Source organism: Emydura macquarii, unplaced genomic scaffold (genome assembly GCF_026122565.2).
Source record: "Emydura macquarii macquarii isolate MOO-44397 ecotype Brisbane River unplaced genomic scaffold, CSIRO-AGI_Emac_v2 contig_1551, whole genome shotgun sequence".
Taxonomy (NCBI): domain Eukaryota; kingdom Metazoa; phylum Chordata; order Testudines; family Chelidae; genus Emydura; species Emydura macquarii.
Window position 1 is genome coordinate 24,040,607 of NW_027131688.1, and position 22,184 is coordinate 24,062,790.

A 22,184-nucleotide genomic window follows, 5' to 3' on the forward strand; every position below is an offset into this window, starting at 1 on the left:
TAAAGAAATATTTTCTGAGTCTGAAGGTTTTAAGGTAATTATTCGAAACCCACACACTTTAATTCTCTATCAACTTTGTAAGAAAATGTTCTGTAACCTATAGAATCATACTGAAATTTGGTAGTAGAATAATGAGCAGAAGATTTAAAGTCCAGTTAATATTTCTACATGGAAATAAGTGAGATTCTTTCTCTCTCTCTCTGTCTCTCTGCAAATGCTTTTGAAAAGTCCCTGACTTCTCACCACAGGACCTGTCACTTTACTCACATGAGTAGGTTAAAGTAATGAGTGCTGTTTTGCTGCCACTTCGCCTTACTGCTGTCTATCTGTTTGGATAAGTGCTATTTTTGTGTGCCATAGGGAGCCTGGCCGTGCATTCCTCAAAGCACCCAAAACACCCATGGAAGTCAAGTGAGAGTTTTGGGTGTATAAGGATTGCTGGATCAGGCCTGTGCTAGATGGCAGGCAGATGTGGTAAGAATGAGAGGATGGGACAGAAAAGTTACCCTTTCAGAACGAAACTTGAGGACCGAGCATTGCAAAATGGCTCTTTGCTGATATTATTGCAGTGCTGGCAGCAGTTAGAAGGAGCTGTCAGGAAAGCTATGCCAGGTCAGCCTATCATTTTGTTTCACAGACAGTCTTTGCAAAATGTATTGAAATCGCTATGGGGAGGGGAGGAAGACGTGGAAAAGAAAAGAAAGATGCAATCAGGCTGTTTTGGCTGACCTCATGGTGCATCATTTCGATTCTATGAACATTCAAACCAATCTCTCTCTCCTCCCCACCCCTTTTCCCTCTTTCTTCTTGTCCATGTAAAGCAGAGGCTGACCATGTGGAAACGGTGCTTGCCGACGAAGATGAGAGCCTGGCACTAGCGGAGCCAGGTGGCATCAGCATCGCCGCAGGTGGGACAGACCCTGATTTGTTAACCTGTGGACAGTGTCAGATGAACTTCCCCCTGGGAGACATCTTGGTTTTTATAGAGCACAAGAAGAAACAGTGCAATGGCACTGGTGGCGCCTGCTATGAAAAGAGCCTGGATAAGAGCAGTCCTCCCCCTTCCTCCCGCTCCGAGCTCAGGAAAGTGTCAGAGCCAGTGGAAATCGGGATCCAAGTCACACCCGATGAAGAAGACCGTCTTCTCACGCCTACAAAAGGAATTTGCCCCAAGCAGGAGAACATTGCAGGTACAGCATGTTTTACACTCAATCAACTGCCTAAGTAATCTTTTAAAGCAAGCCCTCTAGAAAGTGCTATGAAACAAAGTCTTCAATAGCAGGTCTTTATAGGAGCCATTTGCCTGGAGCAACCTCACTTGTCAGGGCTGCAGCAATAATATTTACCCATTTTTAATATGGCAGTACCTTTCTGTGAAGGGCCAGCTGTCAGTGAGAAAGGACTGTTTTCAGTGTTTGAAGTTGGTCTTCTGGGATAGCCAGAGGTGCAGCCTGTACACACAAAAAGAGCTCAAAGCCAAGGGTCATCAGAGTCATTAGGGTAATTTTTGTGGTATCTCCCCCAAGTCGGAAGAGAGGTAGCTACTCAGGAAAGACCACAGAACATTTCACATTCAGGACACTCATTCCACTGCAGAGACCCCTATGCAACACTTAACACCTGCAGAAAGGGCCAAATCCTGATCTCATTGAAATCAATGGCAAAATTCCCATTGATTTTAATGGGAGGAGAATTCGATCCTGAGGGATAAAATGGGGTTTATCTGGTGTATAGGCGTCTTCCTCACTCCCTCTGCCCTGGGGAGAATTTTAGCCTCATTGTCCAAATGACTTATTGATGGGGCCGTATTTACTGCTGCCCTGTATATCCTGGATATACAACCCCTTCAAAAGGAAGGGAGCTCTGCTACAGCCCCTTCAAATGCGTGCTCAAAAAGGGGTTTTGAAAGTAGAGACCAGCATGAGCTGGCCTGGGTGAGCAGATTACAGGCATTTTCTTTTCTACAATGTTTGGACTTCTTGGAGAAGTTGGATGTGTAGGTTAAAGCTGCCCCGAGGCTGCTTCACCATGTGTAGCTTATTCAGCAGACCACCAGTGGTCTCACTGATCAGGGCATTACAGAGACTATATCTACTTGGATGAGCTATTTTGAAACCTGTTCTGCAGCGTACACGGCATGGGAAAGCTTTTCTATAGCATCAAGTATGCATAGCGCGTTCCTTTGCTCTGCACCAATGCTTTCCTCGGGAGCTAAACGCACCCTGCTTATGACAGTTGTAGGCACAGACTTGCTTTCGCCCTTAGTGTGTGGGTTTCCTGTGCTATGATTTCCTGTACTATTTCAGCATGGTCAAACTTGAGTCAATCTTGTCTTCTTGGTGGAATCCACTTTCTCCATCCAGTACTGAAGAGCAACAGGAGGTGGTCTTTGCTTTCAGCGTGCTGCTTTCCATAGGAATTGCCATACAGGGTCAAATCCGCTAGTCCAGTATCCCTTCTCTGCTAGTGACCACAGTGCAAGCCATTGGTCAGTGAGTGTCATGTGTCCTCAGCTGGGCCTGAACAACAGACATTGTGTGTCGGTTACATCCGCTAGCTAGAGCAGCTGTCTGTCGAGTTGAGCTATAAACACTCATGCTTTTAGCAGTGGAGGCTCCTGGTTCAGACCCTGGGGTTGTCTGTAAATGGGATTTGAACTGCTGTGGGCGTTAGATGATCCAGATGAGCTTCCTGCGTTGAGAGGAAGTATGTAACCACTGGCTGGTGTGTGTTATGCAGCCTCCCATGTGACAGCTGCTACCTTGGCTGACACTGGAGAATGAATCGGGGAACCTCCAAAGCTAAACGCACGAGTCTCTATCAGTTGATCTGAGGAGCCAGGCTCTGTAGCTAGGCACTGCAACAGGCACACGTCTCCCCTTCAATTAATGCACTTAGCCCTTGAGTTAGATCTTGAGCAGGTACTTTTCTGTCTTTCCTGGTGGAAGGTGATTAGTCAGAACATGCCCTCGGCCCATTTCCTCACAGGAGTGGAGCTTTGGAACGGGAGCATGTGAAGGGTGGCAGCTTTTTGGGAATCAGAAGTGGCAGCATCAGGAGCCTGGGCGTGAGCGGGCTGTACTGTGGTAGTTCTCCCACCCATTTCCCAGGATTCCAAGAGGTATGCATTCCATGCATTTCCTAGCAGATAGGGCTTCTTTGTGGTCTAATGCCTCATTAAAGGGTCAGATCCCATTGAAATCAATGGGAGCAAGAGAGAGCTCAAAGTGTGCACTTGGGAGCTAGTTCTGCAGCCACTGAACCCATGTTGCAAGGTGCTGAGCACTCTCAACATCCTTCAACCTCTGTGGGAATTGAGGGTGTTCAGCACCTGGTAGGAGATGCTTAGGGCCTGGCAGGATTGTGCCTGGAGTCTTTTCTGTAGCTGTACGTTGCCATGACCATACGCAATCCATAGTTAAAATATACCACTGGCCAAACCCAGACCAGAAGCCAGTGCACCATTTCATGACGCTTTGGCTGTTCTTTGGGTCAAACTCAGAGGAGCCAGTGCACTGCCAGATGGAAGATCTTCTCAGGGAAAAATATTCACCCATAAGTAAAAAGAGTTTAAAAAAAAAAAAAAAAAGCCAATCCAGAGCTCCTAATCTCTTTCACACTAAATTTAAGATCAAATGGAAATGTGTCTGAGATATTTTGAATTTACAAAAATAAAAGGGTTTGTAGATTGATTGGGATTTTCTTTGCCCTGCATGCAGATAGGGACACACCACTAAGCATTGCAGCTATAATGCTTTCTCAATTAGGAACTGAACTCTCAGATAAAAAGGTGGTGTCCGTCTGTCTTTTTTCTTTTTTTTTTAAATAGCAGAGGATAGTTTTCAATAGTAGGATAAAAGCCTCACATTACAGCCATGGAGGGTAGCCATGAAAAACCCACAGAAGTCATTCATTGGAAAGGCTTTAGTGGGATATACCAAGCCCCTTATTTATATTTCAATAGAAAGGCTTTCTGCATTAGCCAAGAAAATCAGAATCTGCATTTAACATTAAAGGTATTTCCCAGTGAGAGGCTGTAGAGCATTGTTGTTAGATTTGTTAAAAAAAGAGGCTAAATACGATTTCATAAAAGGGGAACTTAATCTTTAAGGCAGCTTTCCCCCACACCCTCCCCCTTCCTTTATTTTTTTATTTTTTTGGTAATAATGCAACAGCCTACAGTATTTTTATTTTATATATGACGAAAGATATTCTTAGCTTTTTTGCACTGTGACAGGAAGAATGAATTTTTTTATTCCACCAAGAAATATGTAAAATAATCCCTTAGAAGTACGGCGAGATATGTTTGTTCAAAGCATTTAAAATGTTATTTTAATCAAAGGCACAAAACACTCTACATGCTGTGTCAGCTAAAGGAGACCATTACATTTTAACAGCAAATCACGCTCCTTTTTTCTTTTCTCTAAACCAACCCCTCCCTCACACACACACTCTGAAACAAACTTTTTTTTTATTAAATAAAAAGGAAAAGATTAAAGAATAAAAACTTCAGTGGCTCAAATGTATAAAGTAATTTAATATGGTGGAAGCGTTAATTATTTTAGCTTAATTGAATTCTGAGGACCGCAGTAGTTGCATTTTTGTAGACAAGCTCTGTTTATTATTTCTTTGTGTAGATTAACAGTAAAGGAAACATAGATAACTTTCAGTTACTTATTGTGAAATAAATGTATCAATTCATGTGTAAAGCAAGCTGTTCAAAGATAATTGAGTCTTTATATTTGAAGAGGGAAACCAGAAATCACCCACTCGCCACTCCTGCTCCCTGAAATATGCTGCCACCGCTGCTGCCCTCAAATAGGTTTCAGCTATTCTCCTTGATCCCATGTTATTTTCGTAGACCTTCTTATTCAGTCAAAATGATTTGTGTGGCCTTCTGCTGCGTGACTAAGCTGCATGACGTTACAGCCCTCCATGGCTGAGCGTAGCTAAGGTAAGTCAAGCACCGAGCTTGGCTGAGCCCAGACCCCTCTTATTCTCTGGATGTGTGGGTGTTTCCTCCGGAGTGCCGGGAGGCAGCAGATTGTAGAACTTTAATTCTAATTTGGGGCACGCAATAGTTATGAGATTTTTTTCTTTTTTGGAATGGTTGGGTTTACAAGGCTCCATATTGCAAATTTCCAGCTGGATTCATGGCCTCAAATGCCAAAGCCCTGAATTTTGTTCTTTTACATCCAATGACTTAGCCAAGTTCTTTCTTTCTGTCTTTCTTCACAGCCTTGACCTGAAGTCAGCCCCTTAATATGCTCATTGAATCCTACTTGACCACATCACTGGTGGCTTTACAATACTTGCATAGCTAACAAGAGACAGGTGGATCCTGAGGATCTGCAGGAAAGTGTGTGTATGTGTATAATACAAATCCAGAACTGATGTTTCTAGACTGCAGTAGAAGAGGAGGTAACTTTGTCTCCTAAATCAGGATTAGGTTTTAAAGACTTTCTGATATTGAAGTCTGTAATGTTCTCTTAACTTGTAATTTGTTAGGCCAAACTTTGATTGATTAAAGAGCTTTCTTTTCGTTATCACTGTCTATAAGATATGCTTTTGAATGTTATGTGGCCAATGTAAAGACATGACTTGACTATGGGCAGTTTATTCTGCAAAATATTTGTTTATTTTAAATTGGCTAACCTGGTTGGAAACCCGTTTTCACCCTCCTACAGAAAGCACAGTATTAACAGATGCTTCAGATTATTCCACAACAAAATGAAGCCAGGCCCATGAATTAGCGAGGAGTTGTCAATCACTGTTGCATGTATTTTATAAATGTCAGTTGTTTTGGAAGAAGTACGAGAAATATGGTAGTGTTTTGTAGCTTGTCTCTCCTTCCCTAGATAGATTCTGTGGTCTTTATCTCTGTTTCACAAGTGTAGACCAGGAGCCATACATTTCCAGGCAGTGTGACGAAAACCACAGCAGAAATTCATTAAGACTGTAGAGTTAATTTCTACAAAGACAGTGCTGGGAGTGGGAGTTAATTTGAATTCCTCAGCCATCCAGTTTAGGCCACCAGTGCTGGGCTCCATCCATTATGGACTCGAACTAGCTGTGCATGGTGAAAAAAACCCTCCCTGTCAAATGTAGGATTTAACTGCAACCCCCCCTCCACAAATGTGCATTTCAGGCTTTTAAATGGTAAAACTGCCTGTAGAGAAACTAAATAACCGGCATGTGCTGGAAGCCAGAGATAAACACTGCCGCAGGTTGCCATGAAATAGGCTATTTGATATATTTAGAATTGTTATTTTTCTCCAAATTAAGATTAGTTAAATCCATGTGTGTTGTGTGAGTGATTGTTAACTCAATGGCATGGATTATCCTTTTTTCAAATCATGACAGCTAATTATTATTGCTGTCTACTCTGAGACATTCACTTACAATGTACCATTATGGACCCGTGCACCCATATTAAATATAGGACTCAGCCAGCCGTCACCATGCCTTAGTACGCCAGCAAAGGAAAATGCAAGCTGAGAAAGCCTAGCTTGATCGCCTGTGATGTCAGACAGGTTGGGAACAGGTGGTCTGAGCAACACTGAGCTGGCATATGGCACTGGAAACCAGTCAGCATTGGCCGATCTTCTCTTTAGGAAGTCTGCTGTGGCACCTGATCTCACCACCAGTAGCTCTTCAATACTGTAGCTTTAGCAGGGATAATTTATCAGAGTGAGGAAAGATGGCTAGAAACAGCGTTAAACAGGAAGAAAAGGCTTCCAAAAGTAAACGATAGAAGGGCCTAAGAAAACCAGCTTACTGGTAGGAACCTTTTCCTTAGGCTTCTAGGAAAACCATTACAGTCTTGATTCTCCTCTCATTTTTGTCATTTCCCCCTTGTTTAACTCCAATGATGTCAGTTGGATGTTACCCCAGTGTACCCTGCTGTGGGACCAGAATCAGGCACTGTGATTTTATCAGACATTTATCAATATATTTTGTTCATTTGTATATCTAATTAACCTTGGAAAACTGAAAAAAACCAAACCAAAAAACCCCCCAAAACCATGGAACACCCCCACCCTATCAGCCCAAACCCCATGAGAGCAGCAAGTGCAGTGCTGCAACGGGTTAATGAACAAGTCTTTTGCCTCTGGAGACCCAGCTGAGGTTTTGACTTGGGTCAGGAGGAGAAAAACAAGTTGGATGATCTCATTCCTGTTTGTGCACCTCACAAAACAAGTGCCAAATAAGCAGTAATGTTGGGGAGTCTCTCTAGTCCAGAATGAAGATGAGCAAATCAGTCCTGAGTGGTGCAATGATATAGCAAAGTGAGAAAGATTGCACAGGGCCTGCCTGCATTATTTGTGCCTTAGACCAGTGCCTTTATTGTCGTTCCACTCTTTTGTGAGCTGTTAATTCACACACTAATTCTGGGAGGGGAATTTCTCCAAAATGAGGGGCAGTAGCAACTGCAGAAATATACTACAGCATTAAACCAATTTCTAACTGTGAGAGACCAGAATCAGGCTTATGTGAGAGGGCAGATTATCCCATGTCTGCCTATTGTGGTGTTCTTATATTTTCCTCTGTAGTCTAGTGGTGGCCATTGTCAGAGACAGGACGCTGGGTTAGATGGACCTTGGGTCTGATCTAGTATGGCAAATCTTGTGTTCCTAGAAGTAGATTTCTTATTGGTTCATCTTTGGCAGGTTAGCTGTTCAATACTATAAAGCCTTTTGCCTAGTTCCGTTTCCACTGCCACTGGGTTGGTGAGGAATTGTAACTCTCCTGATGGATGGGTTTCCACTTCTAAACACAACGCAGAAGTTGTCCCTTGAGGGGACAGGAAAGCTAATGAGGAGGGATCAGAGATGCTCTTGAGCTACTTTCTTCTATTGAAGTGGAATGCCATGTTTGCCACAGTCTGCAGTGGGGAAGCTTCTGGCTGGTAACCACAGTCATGATAGTGCTTATAGGGTAGGAGTGCATTATAACTTGTGTTCGGGGTAGAGGACTGGGTGATAGGAGAAGTGCAGAGAGAGTGAGAGGAGGACTTAGCACCGGACCAGGAAAGGGAAAAACATGGGTGAAAAGTAAAAATATTAACCCAGTGCCCCTTAATCCTAAACCTGCAAAGAAATACACATGCACATACATCTAATCTCACACTTAGCCAAGTACACACACGTGCAGTTTTATGGCATCAGTTGTATGGCATAGTGCCTTGGGCAGGTGTTTGTATGTGGAGATACATACCCAGAACTCCACAGAGCTCCAGCACACATGATCACAGAAATAACTGCTCTGGTTTATTTGTCAGTATACAAAGTGTCCAGCAAAAGCACAACAGGGAGTATAGGAATCCTGGGAAGAGTTAAAGGTGAGAAACCTGCTGATTATGAAACCTTTTCTTTTCCCCTTTCTTAAACTTCTCCTCACCTGCTTTTGACACTGTTCTGATGTCGTCTTTCGTTGTGGTTTTTCAACTATCCCATGGGCAGACCAGATACCCTCTGCCATGTGAAATGCGCTCATTGTCAGGGGTTTCGGTGGCACTTTGTCTTGTATTTTTGCCAGTAGTCCATCCAATCAAAGCAAACAAGGAGGCCAAATCATGCTTTCCGTACTCCTACGATGACCTCTCTTGATTTCAGTAGGGGCTACGGGTGAGTAAGATGAGAAGGAGTTAGCCTGGATGGTGCAAAATTTCTGCCAAAGTGGCAGAAATTTAGCTCTTTTGGAGGAAACCATTTTTTTTCAAAGGCTGTTGCTGTCTGTCAATTTGAAATCTAGACAATTAAAATAAAAAAGAGTCGTTTCAGGTAAAACGCCTGCCTCAGATTCTCCCTGCCAATTGTTGTGGTTTTACAATCACATTTTCCTATATTTCATGAACGTTTTTGTCTCCTGTTGCAGCATGATAGATCCACACAAACAACAGGGGAAACTGGCTATCTGACTGACTGTGCAGGAGAAAGAGTGAAAATGATTGCTCACAAAGGGCCAGATACATCACTGCGTTACTCCACTTTCACAACAGGGTAACTCCGTTGAAACCAGTGGCATTTCACTAAGCTGAGTGGGCTAATTGAGCAATGACACAAGCCCAACATGCTGTCAAATGCACAACGTAAAAAACCGAAAAAACAGGAACAAATACAAATTTTCCCTCTATTCTCTTTCAGATATAGTCATCTTGCAACAATACTAGGTAAAAATTTTTCAGACAGAAATGTGATTTTTCAAGTTGAAAGAGGGTCGTACTGTACAGGTGGTCAAATTCTGTTCTCATACCGATGTAAGTCTTGAGTAAATCTTCTGTGACTTTGGTGTCAGGGCAGTATTTGCACATACTTTTAAAAAGCAATAGGCTTGAATCCCACTCATTTACATCAGCTTTACACTGGTATTACTCTCTTGATTACAGTGGAATGACTCCTGATTTGCCCAGGACTAAGCAAAATCAAAATCTCCCCATTTAAAATGTTCCTCTGCCTTTACTGGGACCTCTGTTGCTGTTACATAGGGAGTATGTGTGAGACGAGTGAGCATGTCTGATAATTATTACTATTGACAGGTTGATAGATTGTTAATGACAATATGTGGCAAAAGATGAACAAGTGCCGGTCATCCAATCATTAGTCATTTTGCTGATGTTCTTGCAAAAAATGGTCCATTTCAAAATAAAGACATGCCCAGTAATTATAAAAAACTGCTTTGGCATTTGTTACTGTATAGAAAATAATAATAAAAATACTTGGTTTGATTAGTGGAGTATTGACTGTAGAAATGAGTTTGCTGAGGAATTAGAGGCGGCACTAGAATCTAGCTGAAGAGGACAGTTCTGTGCACACCTTGTATTGTAGAAAGGCCAACCTGTGACTACACATTTTTTGACAGTGTGAGAATGATGGATGATCAATAAAAGTCACCATTACGGCTTTACGACAGATAAATAAAATAAATAAAAATAGATGCTCCTTTTTGGGACAGGGCTGCTGTACCACAAGAGTAGGCTCCCATCATGTCTTGTGGAGGATTGTTGTGATTTCTCAGACCACGTTTGAACTTGTGCTGCCTAAACAAACAGTGACCAAATCAGCTGTGACACAGAGTGCCCTTTCCCAGGGTGTCTGAGATTGGAACATTTTTCTATCATTGCTAAAAATCATGAAATAATTGTACATTTTATACTAGAAAGACTTAGATTTCTCTGTCATGTCATCTCATATAACTCAGAGAGCATTGATTTTAGGTTGAATTTCAGCTTTGGCTTCAGTGGAGAGCTATGAGCATGTAGACAAATAGAGAGTTGGGGGCAGGAAGGGTAAGAAGCAGAAGAAAAAAAGTCATATATGTGAAATGGTGTTGCTTAATTGACAGGGCTGTAAATAAATCCAGAGCCCCAGAGAAACCAGGTAGTTCTCAGTTTGAGAGAGAGACGTGTGCATTGACTTCAGCAAAAGCACCGTCTTCAGAATCACTTCTGTTCCCCGTTCCCTCCCACCTCCAGATTGGTAATTGGTGGGCTGTGCTGTATAAATCTTTTTTTAAAAAAAAGTGGGTGGGGTATCTGGGGACTTAGTGTCTGAGCTTAGGAGCTAAGCCGGAAATCCCAGAGATGTAATGAAAACAAAACGGACTTTTCACTCGCGCTGTGGCATTCTGGCAGTGAGAACGCTTTCGTGAGCCAATGTTTTCATTGTAGGTTTTCTCGAGAGAAGTAGTGGAAACGAATCGTTAACCCCTTAACAGGAATAAATGTTGTTGCAGCAGAAGCAAAGCATTCTTGGCTCTCAGTTGGCATGTTGGAGGGGTCCGGGTGGGTGAGGGAATTGGGAGGAGACGCCACTTGTAAGAAATGTAATAATTTTAATCACAGATGTGAAGCGGTTTCTTGGTGGCTGCTGCTTGTTTTTTATTTTCATTTTGCATGTTTGCCTTTGCAAAATATTTGAGCATGATCAGCACAGACCACTACTGTGCCCCACATCTCAGAACCTTCAGTATTGTGTTCTTGTGCTCCTTAGCATATTTCTTGAGGGGGTGGGGGGGACCCTACTCTTTGGTCTTTCAGCAGGGTCAAGAAAGTCACAGATGCAAAAGACCACGCTGTTGATCCCTGTCCCCTTTGCAAGTGCAGGAAATCTTTGTCTATTGCATCCTTGACAAGATTACAGGACCAAGCACTTTCATAAGAACACATTAGCAAAAAGAGGATTTTTTCCCAGTAGTTAAGCTAATTTACCTTAGCAGCTGGTTTTTGCGAGGAGATTGTTTTTTCCCCCCTCAGCTGATTGTACTGCATTTTATTTTTATATTTTCTTTCACCTTTTGATCACGGGCGGCACTTACCATACCGCTCTCTCTCCAGTCTCTCATTAGGGTCTTTTATCTGCATCTATTCTTGCAAACAGTGTGGAGCATCAGACCCTTTTCTAACAAGAGAGCATCTAATCTATCCTTTAGAAACTTGCAGAGCAATTAAAATCATTAGACCCCTCATTCCTGGTGTCCTAGATCTTCCTGTCCAACCTCACTATGCAGGCTCTTGGAACCTCAGGGCCATGCATAATTTGGATATAACTGCACAGCTGCTGCAAGGGGGCTGTGTCTCTGCCGCTGACCTTGGTCCGTGCCTCTGGCCTCTGAATAGATGTTCGCCTTCTTTCTTTCCACTTTGACAGCTCCCGCCCGTTCCCTATTCCATACTTTTCCCCAGCCCACTCCTTGTCTGTTCTCATTCTATAAACACCACAGTGGAAAGGTATTTGTGAAGAAAAACTGCCTTTGCAATGCACAGAGGCGGATGGCGGACGGAGAGTTTCAGCTTGCTCTCTCGCTCTGGGTACTTCATTTTGGAACATTTAAAAAAAGAATAAATGTGATTTAATAAATGACATCTGGATTTTCACACCAAGCTGATTTTTTTTTTTATTGGTCATTAAAAAAGGGTGGGGTAATGAGGAAAGATCAGATACAGCAAGATAGCAACCGGGGATTAAACTGCCAGTCTTTTAAGACATTTATTATTTTCAGAGTCAAGCCAATAGCCAACTAATATAACTGTAAAAGTTGCTATTTGAATTATTGGCTAGGAATCCTGAAGTCTTCTATTATAGCTGCTATTATTTTGCTCAGACAGATCCAGATGAGAATTTAGCATTTACTTGTTTTCTTTTATTTATTAAAAAGACTCTGCTAATTTTTTCCCTCCTAACTCCCCACCTCCCTCCCCATTTTCTAAAGTGCCCTGTTACTAGCTCATAAAAAGAGTTTGAAACTGAAGGGAAGTTTCCCGATCAAGAAGGTTTTCTTTTTCTTTCTTTCTTCCCCCCCCCAATGGTGGTAGCTAGACTTGGCCGGGTGCCAATCTGTCTTTCAACAAGTAAAGAGCCATTCCAAGTTGAAATTTATAGAGCAGAGTCCAGGTTCAAGGGCTGAAGCCCGCCAACAGCTCCAGCTTCTTTGTTACTGATTAATTCTGCAAGCAGTTCAGCTGGTTTGCTCACTTCTGCCTCCTCTTCACAGCACTGCATCACTTCCTAGGTAGCAGGGCAGCTGCTGCTGCTCCTCCCCCCCCCCCCCACTCCTTTTCAGCAGCAATTCCCCCCTTCTCTGCTTCATTGCTTTAACCACTTGAGGGCTGAGTTGTGCAACAACGTCTTTACATTAAAACACCAAAATTCTCTGCCTTCTCTTATTCTACCACAGCTAGTTTTACGTGTCTGGGGCTTCCTCTTTCACATCAGCTCCCATTAACAATGGCTTCTTGGCAGCGTTTAGACCCAAAGTTCCCATGTTTTAAGTTGTTTACTCAAACTTGTACAGCAGGGTGAAATAGTTTCTTTCAGCTTTACCTGCAAAGGATGCTTCCTGTCGCGGTTTCCTGCACGGTGAGGTTTTAAAGAGGGGCCTCAAGGTGGGAAAGGGGCATAGGTCGAAACAGCAGCAACAGAAGGACAGCTGTGTAAAGGTAGCTAACAATGGTTATGACCCTGATCCTGTAACGACTTAGTGTGAAAACCTGGCCCTCGTGAAGTCAATGGCAGTTTTGCCGTCAGCTCCAGTGGGGCCTGAATTTCATCAGTGTGCACTTAGCTTTCTGAATGTGTGTAGTGTCATTGAATTAGCATAAGCATGTCCATAAAGTGTTTGCAGGATTCTGGCCTGAATTTGTATTTTTCAGCCCAAGTGGAATGTGTGTGGGAAATACATCGTGGTAGAAAAGGAAGGTGTAGGCGGGACACCATGTTTAAGTGGCTTGGGGAAAAACCTGTGCGGCTATTATAAATATCCAAGGATTAATGTTTTGTTAATTGTGACACGATTAAGTTCTTAAAAGTATCCCAAGAAAATAACAGACTAGGATGAATGTCTGGAAATTCATACCTGTTTTTCATTTCTTTTTATCTTTTACATTAATCAAAAATAAAATGGAGTGTAGACGGTCATTTTATTGTGGGCCTTTATTGCCGTCCTCCCAAAGAAAAGAAAGTACTTTAAAATAGTTTTTTAAAGAACTCAAAAGTCCTTAAAGAACCAAAAAAACAAAACCAGCAGTTGTATGAATCCCCCTATGCATCTTTACAAAGAAGCTCTTCAATTCTTGTTTAAACATTTCTCTGAAGCTGTTACTCAGGAAATAAAAAGGTACACTGTTTGCCTATAGCAGATTAAAAGTTTACCTTAAATGCGACAACTTCTCAAATCTAGCATCGGAAGTATGTCTCTATTTTATGATATTATGAAATAGATCTGGACCAGATGCAATGCATTTAACTAAGAGAGAAGAAGGTAGAATCTGTGGTTTTTTAAATTTTTTATGGTTTATAACCAGAGACCTTTTCTATGTCTACCTGTCTCTTAAAACTTTTGAGTTTACAAATGGCAAGCACATGTAAACCACTTTGAAATTTATTAGCAAACAGTTAACCTTAAAAATCTCAAGTTCAGCAAAACTGAACTTCTTTTAGTCTTAAGGACAGCTCTCTTTAATGATCTGGTAGAGAAATCTGAAGATGGCTTTTTTCTTTATAAAACATTTATAATTTCAGCACTGGAAACTCAAACACACACAAACTCTAAGAAAGCGTTCACATCTGTCTAAGCCTGTGTGCTGATTCCCTGGGGTCCCATTTATAACAATCTAACAAGATAGAATCTGCCTTTGAATATCAGTAAATATGGCTAAAGATCACAAAACTGTACTCATAATTGTTCAAGACTAAAAGGCAAAATATAGTGTTTGATTAATGTTTATGGTACAGGGTTTCTTTGCAGAAAAAGATAAATCACTAAACCAGCTTCCCTCCCCGCCAGTCTCTCTTCCCTCCACGGCAGAAACTTTACCCCATTTTTGCAGCATTCATCATTTAGGGAGATGTGCTTTTGAAGTTGATCAAGGGCACCTAATTGTATGGGGGAATTTTGCTTGAAACAGAGGCATTATGTGATTTTAATGATAATGTACAGGATCTGGTTTATTTACTGGGATTTATTTACCACCAAAAATTATCCATCAGTGTTCTGTCTAGGTCAGGGTACATTGGCAGAAGAAGCCTAGCCTGATGCTGTCCTTGTATCTTCTCTGTGGACTTCAGTCTTCAGAGCTCTGGTTCAGACTCCTAAAATTCACTAAAAATATTCATTAGAGGGGGGGAAAATGCACAGAAATGGTCATAAGAGGTCATGAGTAAAGACACTTGTTTGTGTTTGAAGGGCTAGTGTTTGTCATCTAAAGGCTTACGTTGTTGCAGCCTGTACAGCTGTCATCCAATTTGTTCAAAGAGATCAAGAACTATAGCATTAGTTACGTGGGTGTGGTATTGTACCATCTTGCTTTCTGTCCCCCCTCCAACTTTTCATTGCCTCTCTCGGGATACTTGGGAACTGATTCCCATTCTCTCCACTATTCATCCGGAAAGCTGTATTATTTAGGGGAGAAATGTAAGCTCGTTCTATCTATCTAATCTATCTGTCGCTGCTAGTTAGCTCTTCTGAAAATCTTCTGAAAAATGTTAACTGGGACTTTAAAAATTTTTAAACACCAATACATTTATTATTTTAGCATTTCACAGAGGGAATGAGGAGAGTACCCAGAACACTGCTGCTCCATTATAAATGCTGCTCTAGATTCCCTTGAACTGATTTGATGAAATGGCAAAGACGGCTTGCCCTCCAGAGATGCTGTATATGCAAAGAGGGGGATAGATTTGTGCAACAGCATGCACAAATGTATATTCAGTGCTGTTCACCCTCACATGCTTCTGTCTGTGCAAACACAGGTTCTGGGCCCTACCAGCAAAAAGTCTGCCTGGAGGAGCGGGGGAGCCTAGGAAGTGGGAGGAGCTTGTTGGAGAGGGGGTGTGGCTAGAATACCTAAAAAATGAGCTGACTGAATCACGGTGAATTAAAAGAGAAGTGAGTGTGTTGGAGATTAGGGTTAGGGTGCAGAGGTAAAGCCCGCAGGGCAAGATGTGTGTATTTCCCAGAAGAGAGAGACTTTTATTGGAGAGAACAATGTGACCTTCTGGGTGAAATGCTAACTAATATGCAGAGCACCTTCATAGCAGAAACACCTTCCCCAGTATGCAATTACATAGAACCTTTGCACTTTTAAAATCATGTTTGAATACCTCTGCTTAATGCTTGCAGCCACTAGGATATATTTGCCAATTTCCCCCACTGTGGCTACCACCCAGACAGTTCCATCAGTGGTAGCAGTGATGGAAGCTCTAGTGTAGAGATCTCCATACAACCCCCAGCAGTTGAAGCACTGTTTAAACTCAGACAGGATTATGTGGCCTTGCACTTGGAAACACTGGAGGCCATTGGATATTTCTCTGCACTAGCTCTGTCCCTGGCGGAGCAAAGGTGGGGCATTATAGTGAGCATCGAGGGAGCACCAGAGTTTACAGTCTTCCTGCCTTCCATCTCTTCACAAACATTAACAAATAAACTACGGATGCCTGTGTGAGGGAAGTATTTGCACCCCCATTTTACAGACAAGACAGAAAAATGTTAATGGTTTGGCTTTCAGAGGTGCCCCCTCCCGCTGAGTGAAATTCAGGGGGAGATGCAGGTAACTCAATACCATGATACCATACGTGACATGCCCACAGCCACAGAAGACAGTTGGTGTCAAAGACAGGATTACACCTCAAGAGTTCCTGGCCTTCAGTTCAGTGCTCACCCTGCTAGACCTATCTGCGTGTTTTGCTATTTTTGAGCAGCAAGATCATATCCGTCCAGGTTTTTTGTGCTGTTATAGTGAAAACATAATATTTCCCCCTCCCCTCTTCCCCACACACCTCCCCAGCACAAGTGAACACAGGTGAAATCACAGACTGAGGTTTAAAACTCTTTCCCTCCTTCCCCTTTTGCAGCCCCTCGGCTGGTTACTTGTTTAGGTTGAATGCTGGAAGGTGCTTGCTGTGTCACATCTCAGTGCCAAAGCATTGTTGCTTCTGTGGGCCCAAAGCCGAAAAGATGGTTTCTGCTACTTAATTGAACAAGGATCTAAGTAAATTTCACTCGGCCCCTTCTTCTGCAGTCAAAGAAAACTGCCCAAACACAGTCATGTCCTCTCCGTGTAGCTGTGAGCTAGATCTTGCTTCCATTGAAAAAACTGGGAATTTAGCCATTGACTTCAGCGGGGCAGGATTGGATTACGTGTTCTCACCTCAACTGCATACACCGATCCAAAGCTTGAGTCAGGATTCCTGCACAGTAGATACCCACAACTCATGTGCTAAGGGAGAAAAAAAAAAGAAAAGAAAAGAAAAGAAAAGATCTGTGGCAAAATCCTGTGACGCCCACGTAAATATTGTTTGTATGAATTGGGTCCTTCATCTTTTGTTAGCAGCAGCTTGTTAATTAACAGCAGATTAGTGTTGCTTTCTTCTGACACATGAATATATTTTGGGTTAGAAAATACTTGTACTCAATAAAACTATGTGACTGAACAATTCCAAAAGCACCAGCGAAGCTCTGTAATGGATTCCCTTTTTATCCCTCCACAACCCCCCTTTCCTCCTCCTTTAAATGCAAGCAGATTTCTGCAGTCTAGTGCAGAAGAGACACGTTAAACATAGCTAAATAAATCATGTTTACTCTTGGCGTTCTTGGTAGTGAAAAATCTATTGGCTGTTTTTACTTCCTTATTTCTCAGCATTTGCTTCCTACCTGTTTTTGAGTGAGTGCCCAGAAATAGTAGTTTTGTCAAACAAGTGGATTATGCCAACCAGCAGTTCGGTTTGCCAAGTAAGCTGCTGGATTGCAAAACCCAGTGACTTTTTTTTTTCCCGGTGACACTGAGATATCTTGCCCCCAAATAAATTAGGAAGTAGAAATATGGGTATTAAACCTGCAGTGTGGAGAGATGTAACTAGATACTAGCAGTTTATGAGACCAGTTGAAGGAAATTAGAACATATATTACAGAAGCTTTTTTTTTTTTTAAGCAAACTATTTGTGTCTGTGGAGGTGAAAGGACTGGAGATAGCAGTAATAGGAACCAGACATTTTTCTCTTCTCTTAGTCATTCCCTGTTCCCCATCAGGACAGGTTTGGCTATAATTTCTGTGGGGTTTTTTTTCAGACATGAGTGAAAGGTGACTAAGCCTTTATTTTAACTGAGTTTTGATTCCATCCTCTCCTTATATGCTCTGCTGTTGTGGGGGAAGCGGGTTGTTTGTCTTTTTGTTACTGTGCCTATAAGGAACATGAGTGGGGACTACCATTCCATTTCCTTTTGGATTTCAAATGGCAGGAAAAGGGCTCGATCCTGCAGTCTGTCTTCACTTAGGCAACACTCCCAATGATTTTCACAGGGGTTTTACCTGAGTAAGGACTGTAGAATGGGGCCTGGGTTCACAGCCTAGAGGAGGAAGGTAAATGTCTTTTTCACAAAGACATACAGGGCCATATTCATCCTGGGTGATACTCTGTTGTAGTCAGTAGAACAACATCCATTAGAGATTAATTTGGTCCAAACATGCCTGTGTCTCCAGGCTGTGGACCCAATCCTGCATAATCAATGCAGGCAAAGCTCCACTGGTTTGGAATTGAGATGATTTTAATTTAGGGCCTGACCCTGCAGTCCTTTATTCCAGCAAAGTTACTGTTGAAACCAATGGAGCTCCACGTGAGTCAGCACCTTGTGAGTTTACTCAGGCTACGTCTATACTACAAACTTGCATTGATATAATTACGTCACTCAGGGGTGTGAAAAATCCACACCTCTGAGAGACGTGATTGTACCGACCTAACCCCTGGTGTAGACAGCGCCATATCGATGGGAGAGCTTCTCCCATTGATGTAGGTACTGCCTCTCACAGAGGTGGATTAACTGTGCTGCTGGAAGAAGCCCTCCCATCAGCAAAGTAGAAGTGCTAGAGCAGTACTGCTGCACCACTGCAGCATTTTAAGTGTAGACCTGCCCTCCGTTTGATTTAAAAACTAGAAAAATACTCCTTTCCTTCCTGCCAACGCCTCAAATGCAGTTCTTCTTGGGTCACACGGGAGGGGTCTGTCCCTTCCCCCATGGGAGCTGTGGAAGTTTTATCTTTGATTTCAGTGGGAGTGGGATCAGGCCCTCGATGAAAATAGGAATTTCTATGACATACCTAAAACTCCATCATTTTAATATTCACGGCGGGGTGGAGGGTCCTATGTGGCATTCTCTACCTGATAAACTTTTTGGGGATAGGGCACAGAATGAATGGCCACTCAGAGGAGAGTCCATTTCCTGTGCATGCTTTCAGTGCATGCTCTATAGTAACTCTGAACAGGCAGGTGCGGACGAGGGGTGATGCTGGGGTTCCATGACTGGGAATACAGCACCCTGGAAGGCTGTGCGCTGTCCATTGGTTGGAGATGGTGGGTTCCATGTCCCCAGTCCCAACTCACTTCCCCACACAGAACTAGTTTACTCAAGCTTTGTTCTTACACCTTAACTGAGCTCATTATTCACCTTAGATTATTACTGTAAACAACCACATGTCCCGAGAAGCCAAATTAATTCCTTCCTTGGCTTTATGAAGTCCAGAAATGCCTGATCAGTTTCTGAACGAGAGGGAAAAATAAAACAGAATCAAAGTTTGTATGTTATGATTCCTTCAAATTTCTGGTGGGAATTCTCTGTGATCAAAATAATATTTCCATGAGGGCTTTTGCTGCCAGTTTGTTTAATTACATTAAACAGAGGCATAGACCTCAGCAGAACAGAAACCTCTCTTTCAGACAGCCACTAGAATATTGAATCATAAGGAATAAATGATACTAGTGTTAACAGGTTATAACAGTCTTTATCAAATTAGGGATCCAAGGTGTTACTTTGTTTTACCAGTTCTGATGTACATACGCATTTTGGCTTATCACCCGTTAAAAGACTGGAAAGTGGATTGAATTCTGTTAGAAAAATAAAAGAAGTTGTTTAGAGTGACACATCAGAGCACTGTTTGTGATTTCGCTGTCTTGACTCCACTAATCTTTTAAGGAAAGGTTCACAATACGTATATTGAAATGCCATCTACATGCAGAAAATCAAGGTTAAAAAGACTACTTTGTTGAAACTAATTACAGGGCAGTTAATTTTTTTTTGTCCGTGACATTTCAAAAACTTGGCTTGAAACCTAACAAGCCATAGAAAGATTTTGTTACAGCGTAATATAAAGCAGTGAGCTCCAGTTTGAGTGTATAGACACTTTAAGCAAAAACAAAACAAAAATCCACTGGCATTTATTTTACTAGGCTAATAAAGATGAATTGTGTATAACTTCCTTATGCTAAACATGGCTAAAATGGTGGTCTTTTGCTTGCCCTCTGATGGTATGGTACTTGTGTCTTGTTCTCAACTTGATTTTACTTTTTTAAACATTCTTTTTGAGAAATCAGTTGGGCTTCAGTTTCAGAGACATACTAAGAAAGGACCTGATTTGTCCTTACTCACAGTGGGACTACTTGTGGCGTAAGATACTACTCAGTATGAGTAAATAAGGTAGAATCAGGCCCAAAGAGAATATAATTACAGAGGCATGTCCTGTAGTCAAAGGGTTCTCCCTTTCTTGAGGCTGAATTTGCTGTTACCCTTCTGTACCAGCTGTAAAGGACATGGAGTTGTTTCTTGATTGTGCTAGTCTTTTACCTTCCCAGACAGAATTTGATCATGCAGTCTTCATCTAGTCAACATTAATAAAGAGCCTGATGCTGCTCTGATTGAAGCACTAGGCAGAACTATAATTGATTGATTTCTATAACACCAGGATTGGGTCCAAAATTTGCAATACACCTTTTGCAAATAAAATTTTATTCATTTCTTGATTATCTCATCTTTTAAAATTTCTATAATAGCCTTTCCCTGCTTTTTCTGTCCACCTTAGATGGCTAATCAAAACCAACCTGCTTGGTTATTTTTCTGGCATACTTTCTATTTATGTATCGTTCTGTTATTTATTCAGATTTATTGGCTGACCATTACATTGAGAATTAAGCTTAAGATCCTGCACTTTTAAAATCCTCAGGACTCTTCTAGCTTTGTGGATTGTGTCACAATTTGCTATTGGTCACTCTATCCACTTCATTTGTACATTCAAGGTGTCAGACTTTGGCACAGTTAGGTCCTGACTAGTGGAGTTTTCTCACCAGAAAGATCCACCTATCAACCCTTATTTTTAAAATCTGTATTGAATACTTTCCCTGTAACGACTTGCCACTTGCAGCTATGTTTTAGTTTGATTTTGTGAAATGTCACGGTGATTGTGAATCATATATGCACGGGGGGAAAACTGTGGTTATAAATTTGTATATAAAAAATCATGAAAAGCAAAAGTGAAGTTGCTTGTAGCATAATTAACTCATCCACTTTGTACATGTATGCAATTTTTGACTACTTTACGGGCTATAAATGTATAGCTAAATATCCAGTATTTATAATGTGGGTAAGTTAACTTTGCGATCAGCAGGAGACTAACTGGAAAAAGAAAGATGGGGTACACTCCCAAACTTTGCCCATAAACCAAGCCTTGCCCATACGCTATGTTCCTTTCAGCCACGGTAAATATATCACTTACAGAAGATAGTTCAGATCTTCTCCTGTGCTCTGCATATAGTGATATCAGCTGATTGTTCTCCCTCCACTTTCTTAAATTAACAGTGAAACAGTTAACATTGTTAATATTTAAACTATTGTCATTAGTCTTCAGAGTTAACACCTGCTGAGATGAATCAGAGCTAGTGTTTCAGAATGTCTGTAGCTTTAGGCAAACATCACTGCATTGATTTACACTCCATTTACAGCAGAAAGTTTTCTTTGCAATTGTAATGGCTAGAGAATTATTTATTTTAATGGAGGCTTGGATTCTGGAGCACCAGTTGGTATCCTTCAAAGAACTTGCTGACCATGAACAGTTCCAGCTCCGCCTCAGTCGTGAGCACTTTAACATCTGTGTTTCCCCTGTGCCCATTCTTGGCTTTAACATTGCATCAGTTGCATCAACATAGGGTTACAGATTACATTTCCCTGATGTCTTTTAAGTCAAAAAGAAGGAAAAGAAAGAAAGAGGGATAGGAAAAAAAAGACGGAACACTGTAACTTCCTGTCCTCATTCATTCCCCGTATTCTTTCGTCGGTTCTCTCTTCGCCTTTCTCTTGTCTCTCCAGCTTTTCTTTCTCCTTGGTCTTGCTCTCTGTGTGAGTTTCTTCACCACCACAGTTCTTGTTCCTCAAGTCTCCTGAGATTTGCCATAATAAGAAAACCACTTTTGAGACCAGGCAGTTAGAGAGCTGCTGAGGCCCCACAACAGTCTAATTCGGCCGCCAGGTTTTTCACTGGTGAGGGGTGATTTGTGGGAGACAGATACAAAAGAGGGGGTAGAGGACAAAGGAAAAAAGGGGGGAGGAGAGCATTATGGGAGCAAATTTAAGGGCAATTGGAAGGAACTTGTCCAAGCAACAAATTCCTTCTGCTTTCTTCTCTAAGAGCCAGATTCTGCAAGAGCATGGTTGTGTGCATTGAAATGTGAGCAGCTGAGAACAAAAATCGGTCCCAAATGGACAAGTTCAGAAGCCAAAAGGTTAGCGTAATTGACTCCTGGTTAGTCAAGGCGCTTCCCCTGCTTAACCATATCCCTTTATTTTTACATCTTAAAATGAGAAGATACATATAAATATATATACATATACATATCTTTGCCCACAAGCAGCCCTGATTCCACCCCCTA

General features: G+C 41.9%; 1 protein-coding gene across 4 annotated transcripts in view; it reads left to right on the top strand.

Moving 5' to 3' along the window:
- BCL11B (BCL11 transcription factor B) overlaps positions 1-22,184 on the top strand; it is a 101,538-nt gene that overhangs the window by 12,558 nt on the left and 66,796 nt on the right. For 2 of the 4 annotated variants that reach the window (XM_067555082.1, XM_067555084.1), the window contains exon 2: positions 822-1,190. In XM_067555082.1, coding sequence (XP_067411183.1) covers positions 822-1,190 — 369 coding nt within the window. The remainder of the gene's footprint in view (positions 1-821; positions 1,191-22,184) is intronic. The other 2 variants (XM_067555083.1, XM_067555085.1) reach the window with 1 other exon arrangement.